The sequence below is a fragment of the Ambystoma mexicanum genome, chromosome 6q (assembly GCF_040938575.1).
Source record: "Ambystoma mexicanum isolate Mex_15411 chromosome 6q, UKY_AmexF1_1, whole genome shotgun sequence".
Classification (NCBI taxonomy): domain Eukaryota; kingdom Metazoa; phylum Chordata; class Amphibia; order Caudata; family Ambystomatidae; genus Ambystoma; species Ambystoma mexicanum.
In genome coordinates, this window is record NC_090937.1 from 1,145,852,673 (window position 1) to 1,145,863,396 (window position 10,724).

Below are 10,724 nucleotides of genomic sequence, written 5' to 3' on the forward strand. Positions count from 1 at the left end.
AAGAGTACTTTGAGCCACACATCTTTCAAGAGGCTAAAAAAGACTAATACTGTGCCAGATGCAGATAGGTGCTCAGAGTCAGAAAATGACAAGTTACCATGTGATTTTTATGAGCATGCCCAGTTGAAGAACTGCAGTGTGAACGCTGATGGTCCCCGTACAGAGGGGCGAACAGTGGCTATACTCCAGATGACTTCTGAACATGGAGAGACAAAGATTCCCGAGATGAGATGGGCAAAAAGGAGGGAAAAATATAATTTCACTAACCCATGTGTTTGGCAATAAGTGAGAAGGGCATAAGGAAAGTGAGTCCTGAAATCAGCAGAAATTCTCACTTTCTGTGTGTGTGTTGGGTGAAGTTGAGGACAGGTATTATGCTCCCATTACTGTGGAAGAGAAGTGTAATACGTTTGCAATGATTGACATAGGTGCAAGGGCCATGATCATGTCCAAAGAGTTGGTAAAAAACATGAATGAAGGGAGATCCCCACAAAATCAGATCAGAGTGAGACAAAATAAAGGCCCAGTACATAATTTAAATGGTGAGGAGGTACCTATCGAAGGTGTCACTGAGGTTGACATACAGATAGGAAAACGCAGGATGAGACAGGAAGTATTGATCACATCGATCAGTGAAATTCTATTCTTGATGGGAACAGATTGCCTGAAAAGGTTGTCGCCCCTCATCAATGGAGTAAATGGTGTTCTGTGGTCTCTAACAAATAAACCATTAAGCCTAGGAAAGTAAAGTCACAAAACAGCAGTGTAAATGAATGCCATACCGTTGCTAAATCAAATGATGCAGTGGAGGTGTATCTTCAAAATGGCTGTGTGCCTATTATAACTGTTATCCTAATGTGTCAGGGTGAAATGCAAAGTGAACAAGAGAAACAATCTATGGAGATTTATTTGGATCCTAGCAAAAAATGGCAAACTGAAATAGATGAAAAAACCTTGCGCTTTTACTTAAAAGAAGAGAAGTGCAAGCAGAATGTTATCCCCGAAATAACCACAGGAAAACATATTACAACCCTTTCTGAAATACAAATGGGAGATGAGCAGCCATGGATCCATATTCGTATAAATGGTCATTCTGAAATGGTAAAAGCCATGTTAGCACTTGAACTGGAAAGAAGTATTATAAATGAAAGACTATTGCAGAAAATAATTGAAAGGTAGGAGATTCCAAAATTCAGAATTAAAAACCAACACATTTCTGGGTTGGACTATCCGGACTTTGAAAATAGAATCGCAGGAAGGTGCATGCTAACAATTACCGTTGGCCCAAAAACCATCTATCATAATGTGTGGATAGTGAGTGGGACATAAGATTATTTTTATTTGGGAAATTAAATTATGCACAGAATGTGTATGTTGTTGGATTTCCTTAATCAAAAAGTATGGTCCCGACTAGGAGGACCTGCATCTGAATTTGAAGACAAGAGACAGGTTTATCATTGTGCGCAGTTGGTGTCCTATGCAATGGAGCTACAAGTGAAGAAGGATGTTACCATTCCTGCATTCACCAAACAAGTCATTATAACACTAGAGTAAAGAAATGGACAGCAGATGAAGGATTCTGATGCATTTGTGTGCATAATGAATCCATGAGACAGCAAGGACTAGAATGCGAATATACACCATTGTGGAGATTGGGGATGGGCCCATCAAAATCATTGTGGATAACAAAGGATGTCAAGACATTTATTTGGAAGAGAATTCTGCATTAGAAATGGCAATACAAAAATCACATTACACTCAAGATTTCAGCGACACAGTGATTTTCAATATCCCTGAGAGATATGTAAATGCACAGGGCATGTTGCCAGAGTCACTGAGCTCTCAAGATTAAAAGGGATATTCAAGATTAAATCTTATGATTCCAATGAGGCAATGTGCTGTCACCAGGAGAAATGCATATTATTTGGTTTAAGTGAAGATGAAACAGAAAATCAGTCTATTGAAATGGAGGCTGATATTCCAAAATATTTAAAGGTAGCAACTCTACAAAGAGATAAAGCCACACGACTAAACGAAAGCACAGAGGTTCCTCCATTGGAGGTTTTTCCAGAATTTTCAAAATTGGTAGAGGAACAGATTCTGTCAGCAGATGCGTGTGCTAGTGAAGAGGACAGGAATGAATTGAGAAAATTTTTTATTAAATTTAAGGAGGTTTTTGCCAAGGACGCATATGATTGTGCCCTGATTTGCATGTTGCCACATTACCAGAGGGATATGGTAGAAATACGTTTTTTGTGCATCATTATCGGTTACCACTGGCATGCTTGAAGTCACTAGCAGAGATAATTAAAAATGTAGAATCCAGAGGAATTATCAGACCCATTCATAGTACCTTTAACACTCCCATTTTGGGCATATTACAACCAAATGGTCAATGGTGTCTGTGTTCAATGGTGTCTGTGTGCACACCTGAGGTAATTAAAAAAAATAGTACCAGTGTCTAGATGGCCGCTCCCATTTATTGATCGAGGACTCGCACAGGTTCATGGATCAAAAGTGTTTACCACATTAGACCTTGCATCTGGGTACTGGTGTGTGCCATTGGCTGAAGACATTCAAAACGAATTTGCATTTTCATTTGATAAAACACAATATGCTTGGTCCAGAACACCATTTGGGTATGTGAATAGTGGGAGCAAGTTTGGCATATTCATTTTTAAAAACACTCCCAGATGCAGCAGAAAGGAGAACCATAGTCTATGTAGATGATGTTCTGATTAAAAATTTAAGCCTGAAAACTCATTTTGTTGAGATTAGACATGTGCTTGGCCAATTACAGAAGGCAGGAGCCATATTATCCTTGCAAAAGTCACAATGGTGCAAAAAGAAAGTATACTTCTTAGGCCATGAAGTGACTGAGCATGGATTGAATCCACAGAAGAAAATGGTGGGAGCAATACAGAAATTGAAAAATCCTACTAACATGAAAGGTCTAAAAAGTCTTCTAGGGATGACAGGATATAACAGGAAGTTTATTGAGAATTACACCAAGATCACTCAACCCTTAACTAAATTGTTGAAGCAGAATACACCTTGGAAATGGGAAAAAGAGCAGTCTTAGGCAGTGAAGAAATTGAAAGAATATCTCATGGAGGCACCATGCTTAGCCTATCCCATAAAGAACCAAGATTTGTTTGTAGAAATAGGATTCACTGAACAGTGTATGTCAGCTGTGTTATCTCAAAAGCATGATTTAAAACATAAACCTATGGCCTATTCAAGCAAAGCATTATCTCAAGTTGAAACTAAATTCAGTGAATGTGAAAAGGCTCTTCTGACTACTGTATGGGCAATGCAGCATTTCCGTCCCATTATTCAAGGAGAAAAAGTGATTGTTGAAGCAAATCATCAACCTTTGCAATTTTTACAAAGTAAAAGGATTAGATCAGGTAATCTGGCTCAGTCCAGAATCACTTCATGGACATTGGCGTTGCAGGGATTCCCTGTGGAAGTAAGATATGGACATAATAAAAAGAGCCCAATTGCTCAGGGGATAGCAGACCTGCATGATTGTGCAGCTGAATATACCTCTGATGAAATAGAGGGAGAGCCTAATTTGAATGAATTCGAACAATCACCACATAAAGCTTTTAATGGAAATATGTGCAAAGATTTACCGACAGTGTATGTAGATGGATGTGCGTATCATATAGAAAATGATATTGAAAAACAACTGGTGGCAGGGATAGGAATTGTCTGGTTAAGGTGTGAGGACATTCCTAGTATAGGAATGAGAATTGGGGCCTCGAGTGGACAAATAACAGAGTTAGCTGTCATTTATAAGGCTGTTGCTACCGCAGTTGAAAACAAATTCAAAGAAATTGTCCTAGTGACTGATTCTGATTATGCCCAAAACTGTTTTGTGAAGTATTTGCCTGGCTGGAAGGTGAAAGGCATGCTCACCTATGACAAAAAGCCCCTTAAACATGGAAACATGATCCAAGCTATAGATGAATTAGTGTCAGAGAATAGTTTAATAATACACTGGAGGAAAATTTGTGGACATTTAAAGACACCAGGGGAGGATAAGGAAGGAAATGACAAGGCAGATCAATTAGCCAAATTGGGGCTGTAATGGGAGAATTATTCCCCATTGAACACCTGATTGGCGAGATACAGGTAGATGAAGTTACACGCTCCAAATCTCCAAAAGAGGTCAAACAACCTGTGGTGCAATGGAGTTATGATGCGCCAGATCAGGACCTGATGAAAGCACAAAAAGAGGACCTACTGTTAGGTGTTTTTTAAAATCATTTGATAGACCCGGAAAAAAAAAACCCTATCTGAAAACGAGTGCAAAGGAAAGGAAGAGCTGAGAGTGTTGTTAAAGAACAAAAAGAGAATTAAACTACAAGATGGTCTGATGATTAGGGAATCTGTGACAGGTCAGGCACAGTGGGTGGTGCCGATTTCATTCAGAGGGCTAGGTTACACCACATGCATGATGCAATAACTGCAGGACACCGGGGTTCACAAAAAACTTAAGAAATATTGAAGGACTATGTTTACTGGCTGCATATGTCCCAGGATGTGGAATTATACACCAGGGGGTGTCTAGTATGTGCACAATTTAAACCTGCTTCACCAATACATAGAGCTCCATTAATGAAAAGATGTTTGACCCTTCCATGGTCAGATTTGCAAATCGACTAGGTTGGGCCTGTAAAAAGATTGCACAGGGATAATAATTATTGACAGGAAGAAAAATGGTACTTCCACAACATTTATTTCACAGGACACACAAGCAAACACTCTTGAGTGCATCCACAGTTCACAAATATGTGGAGGAATTAAGGAAGCACTTGCAACATGCATTTCCATTTGCATTTGCATTTGCACAGCAGAATCTGGAGAGAGCTGATGAAAGTGCAAATACCTATTATGATAAAAAGACATCTGTAAAAGAATATAAAATAGGTGATCAAGTGTACAAATACAATTTTGGGAAGAACAGGCACACAAATTCTAAATTTCTCGCGGCATGGCAAGGGCCGTTTGAGATTGTAGATAAAATATCCCCCGTTGTATATAAAATAATGAGGACGGAGGGTGAAATGGTGACAGAGCAATTTGTTCATGTCAACCAAATTAAACCCTGCCACCCAAAACGTGAAGTGAGAAAACTTGAGCGATTTGAGACTAGTTGAATATGCTTGATGCAATGAAGATAAAGCAAACCGTGCAAGTAAGGTAATAATCATAAAATCACAGTGATTTTGCATATTAGCAGACACATTGGACTGATTCACACATGTGGCAATGATATGAAATTATGTGTAAGATAACATACACAGGATTTCTCTCCATGGGTAAAGAAACATACAGCCTGGTGAGCAGGCAGAAGTGAACAGATCCATTTGTAATGTTTAAAAATGTTGCATTATTTTCATGCAGAGGCACTGAATCAGACTGAGCTATCATAATGTTGTGTAGTAAGGTTTTTCTGCATGGGTATCAAATAAACAAAGAAACGTGAGGAGGGGGAATAGAGATGTAAATATTATGAAGGGGTGTGTATTTGATTGGAAATTATTGTGGTGCAAAGTGATGCAAGGTGTAAAATGTTGTCTTGTTTCGCTATAATATGTGTTTAATTGCAGGAATCCAAAGGGCAAATCCAGGGAGCTATGGTGTGTTGGCCATTTTTTTTTCAAGCCAAGTAGTGAAAAAGGGATAGAACATTGTTTTATGCTATGTACTTAACCTGTTTCTTTTCTATTCACTTCAGATACCCTTAAACTATTACCCCAGAAGGGTGGGTTACTGGACATGGGATCTGAGGCCACGGCATTGGATGCCACGGGATCGGATGCCACAGGATCAGAGAACAAGAAAGGAGGCCCCGGGAACAACCCGGACCGAAGAATGGGGATGGTGAAAAAGAGCCTAATGTGCCAAAAAAGATAACATCCGTGAAGGAGACTCCATGAAGTGCCAGACCGGAGAGATTTCGCTGAGGATGCTGTTATGCGAAAAATTGGTGCAAAGACTGGTGGACAGGACACACGGAGGCGTGGTCATGAGGATACTGGGTAAAAAAAGTGAACATGATTGGTCCTCATTTTGTCATGTTCATCTTCAGTACGTTTATTTTCATTTGTTGCTGATGGAGCATAGTAATGTGCTATGTTCCGCCAGTTTGGACTTGAACTGGGGACAATGGAAGTTGTTTATTTTCTTTTATTATTTTATTTTTGTGCATACACGCTGGTAAAAAAAAATGCTTACTCCATAAAATACATACATGATGAGACTGTGATTAAAAAACTATGGTATTTTGGAGTATGAACCTTCAATGGACGAGTCACCGGGAACACTTTAGTTGGGAGTGTACAAAGACTTTATCCTGTTACATATGTACATGCGTGTGAACTGATGTACACATTTGATTTGCTTATTTCATTTTACTTTACGCTGAGATGACATGTATTCCTTAAGAGGCATACTTTATCCTCATCACTATGATATTGTTTTCAACCATTATTCATCTGGTGATTGATGGAAAAGGAGAGGTAACCTGTGGCACATGCATTTTAGTTGATGGTGTGTGGTTCCTCCAGCTATGACATTGTGGGCGGTCATAGATGTCAGAAAAGGAGGGCATATGTAAGATTATATATGGCAGCAATTTTAAAAGCAGCCAGCAAAATGAGTACAGATGACAGTGAGTTCAATAGAAACAGCCAGTTAAATGGGTAAGTGGGATCACAGGACAGCACTTTCAGTGGGGTTAGTGTAAATGCAGAAAAGAGATGGTAAATTATGTAAAGCAGGTGAAATGCCACATGGAGTCATTATAACAGTGAATTAGGCCTTCAATGGCAAAGCAGAATTTTTGCAAAAAGACAGTGGATTCAAAGTGCATTATACACAAATGATAGTATGAGAATTCCCATCTGTGTAAAGTTGCTTTGAGAAAAATAACCCATATTAACTAACTAACTTCCCTATTAAATGACACCCCAGTAACTAATTAGTTCTCTTGATTAACATTGCAACGCAATGTCAGTGAACACGGAGGAAATTCTGTCTTTTTTTTTCTTTCTCTTTTCGATCCGTAGAGGAGAAATATGCAATGTAGAAAAAATGAATGGCTGCCTTTCTGTGTTCTGAGATCTCTTTGTCTGCACAGGAAATAAGTCGATACACATAAATGCTCTTGTGAGTGATTGGACAGTGGAATCAGGAGCATAGGAGTTGCTGAGACACATCAGAAAAGAGGCAGCTTTGGTCTTGATTTACAGGCAGCTTAAATAAATAGGGGTGAACTGAAGGCCTGGGGTTCTTTTCCTGCTCTTCTGCAGGGTGCTGTTGCGTCCGGTTTCCGAGAGGATTCAAAGGCTGCATTCCTGTCATTGAAGTCAGCTGGGGGTCCAAGGTCAGCTTTTGCAAGTGCCATTGACCGTGCAGGGCTTGGAACATTTCATCGCAGGCAGGCAGGAGTGAAAAAGGAGCTGCGCAGATAAGACACAAACACTTCAAACTCTCATGTAAGTCAGGTAGAACTGAGGAGAGCGTGGAATGACTGGAAATTATCTGCGTTCAGTTAGACTGAAATGTATCAGTAATTTCAATTGAATTATTGTGTGGTTTTCTTTAGCACAGTGTGAACTAACAAAAATAAGAAAAAGTTGCGCAATGCATGTTTATCTCTTTGTCTCTTAGGAAACCACGTCAGTGCAATTTATTGGTAAGATGTAACAAATGGTTTGTTGTGAAATGAATTCTGATTGTATTGCAATAATACCATGTCCTTAAAACATACAAACATAAAAGTTGGTGAAAATTGTTTTAGTGTCTACACCACGGTGGTAAATAAAAGCATTTACCGCTGGAGGTAAAATAAGAAGCAAAAGGGATAAAATCTATATACAAGCTAGAAAGCTGGCGTGTTGTATGAGTGCATTAAGGCATGCATGCCGGGGCTGAATGGGGCCTTTCAAGGGCATAAGCTAATGACGTAGAGAAGTCTTTAGCACAATTTATACACAATCCATGACATCATTTATGAACTTTCCTTGTACTCCCCAAATGTGCTAAGCCTGGGTGGATGCCTACCGTCAACCCTATTATAGGGCATAGTTATAAAACGGGGAAGGGTTGTCTTATCATATAGGGCAGTGTTATGAATATGCTCACCACTGATTTACCACCAAGTTAGATAATAGCCCAAAGATAAAACCTCCAACACCACTAACTGTAACAATATGTCAACATCATCCTGGGGTAGCTCTGCTTTCTTGTAAAAGCTGACATGTGTCCATGTTAGCTCATCCCAGCACCAGAAAGACATATTTGTGGAAAGGAAGAAAACACATGGTCCATGCCACCTGGGAGTCAAGCAGTGCGTTTGCTGATGTTTTTAATGTAAACAACATCCCCTGGCTTCAGCTGATAACAAGGCATCACAGGCTCCATCAGTAGGCTTTGAGGAACCTGCAAGTAAATGTAATTAACAACTTGGAGCACAACTTGACAATACTCTAATATTGCATCATCTAATAAGAGAAGATTTGCTTTCGCCAGCAGGACAGGAGGTCACACAGGAAATTGCATTGGTCTGCCAGTGAGGATCCCATGAGCACTAAAAGATGTTTTGCATGTAGTCTCAATTAACTTTTCTTGTAATGTAGCTAACACAACATCTTCGTTTTCATGTGGGATATTGAGGAACACACCAAATATAATGTAAACAATAAACCTGTTCCCAGGAGATTTCCCAGGGAGGTCACAGAAGTAGATACAGTCACAGAGAATAACAAATGGTTGTTAGATATACCAACGGCGTTCGTAGTAGGAATAGAAAGGGGCACCACTGAAAACAAAATTTGAATGTATAGCTGATCAATTTTCTCTTGTAGCAATTAAACAAGGCATTTTTTGTCTCTTCAATGACACAATCAATTAATGGACCTACCTGGTCCATAGGTATTAATCTTTGCATTACAACATTGTTTTTCTGCATGCTGCCATAGTCATCATTGTGTGATACTTGTGGTGCATTCACTTTAGGGAAATGGGGCACTCTGGCGGGAACATCTTGGCTCTGGTCGATTGGGACAGTCAAACTTCTAGTGCACTTCCTTTTACAGTAATGACAAGCTCTATTGCCTCCTGTAAACAATTTCTGAGAACCTTGTGCATTTGGAACCTCAATGCCACTATCAAGCCATCTGCCCCGGCCCCTTCCAGATCAGTCAGTTCAATGTATCGCATTTTCATTTGCACCTTTGCCTCTCCTTTGGCAGCTCTGCAGTTTAAGTAACATCAATTTAATGTTCACTTATTTCATGTTTCTGTTCTTTATATGGCATACAATGATTCAGTACAGCCACCAATGGCCCTAATTACTTTGTTTGCCACTCAAACTAAATCACCTTGAAATGCCGTTGAGGCTTGTAAAGAAGCCCTTGAAAACACAGAGCAGTGACTGTGTCTTGGGAGGTTTCTGCTGGTTTGTTGATCCCTGAATGGTATAGGAACAAGACCTCCAATGAACTCATATTATAGACTGGAGATTCATGATGATTTTGTAGACAATTACTTTGTTTTCTTTGGGCATTCCACATATATAATTGCCAGTAAATGATCTCTTACCTGCATACATTCCTCACCTATCCTTCTATTCTGTGCAGGCCATCCGTTCTCCTATATCAGGCATTGGCGCATCTCATCTGACATTATTAGACATGTTTGCTGGTTCATGTCTGCCCACAATGGGTTATACCATTGCACAACTGTATGCAACCCTTCAACAAACTTTTTTGGTTCTTCCCTAATATTGTGAAAGTAATTTAACACATTTCTAAAGTCCCCTGTTGTCCAAGGGTAATTTACCATTACCAAATTACCTGCCCTGTCTGTATGGACTCCCAGAGATTACCGTAAATATGCCTGTAAATTAGAAACATGGAATTCATTCACTGTGCCTTCATGTGTAGGAGAGGGAATAATAGGTGTAGGAGAGGTACTTGCTTGTTCAAAAGGAGTGTATGCAGGTGGGGGCTATTGTGGTGTGGTGGTTGGCATGGGTGATGTTTGGAGCTGAACCTGCTGGGATGAGGTTTAGGAAACCACTGATGATGTTGCAGGGCTTTACGTGGCAGTCTGTCTAGAAATGCTAGCACTAAAGTAATCAACATTATCCTATGTTGTTTCTTACTTTTCTGGACTTACCCCTATCAGTTGTGGAGAAAATGAGGCAATGGGTACCAATGGGATAACGGAGTTTGACCTCTTTTTAAGATTTGTTTTAGAGTTTTTGGGGGGTTTTTTGTGAATATTTTAGACTCTTTACTCAAGTTTCCAAAGGTCTTTTAAAGGCTTCCTCATACCAATCAAGACATACCTCCCATTGCTCTGTATTGGCTATATTCATACTTTTTTAATGTCAGCACTTGTTTCAACTTTAGGAGCATAATTAAATCAAAGGTATACCTTTTATGGGAAACTGTTTTATGTTTCTCATGCTGTGCTATAGATCTACAACTCTAAAAAAATGCAAGTGGCTCAGCGATAGTGAGAATATGTATTAATTTACATATTTAAATTAAGGAAGACTGCCCTTAGCTGCCCTTAGCTGCGGAGCAGCACTCCTTAGACTCTCCTTTTCCCATTCTTTGAGGTGAACTCTGCTTACAGGAAGGAAAGAAGGGTACTCTTCATGATACTAGAGAATAACTCTGCCAAACTGCAGCCGGAAA

At 39.6% G+C, this 10,724-nt stretch overlaps 1 protein-coding gene across 1 annotated transcript; it reads left to right on the plus strand.

The window, feature by feature from the left end:
- Positions 1–3,751: 3,751 nt before the first annotated feature.
- Positions 3,752–4,096, plus strand: LOC138515315 (ribonuclease H-like). Its single transcript, XM_069630215.1, has one exon. The coding sequence runs from the start codon at positions 3,752–3,754 to the stop codon at positions 4,094–4,096; it is 345 nt and encodes a 114-aa protein (XP_069486316.1).
- The last annotated feature ends 6,628 nt before the right edge of the window (positions 4,097–10,724 follow it).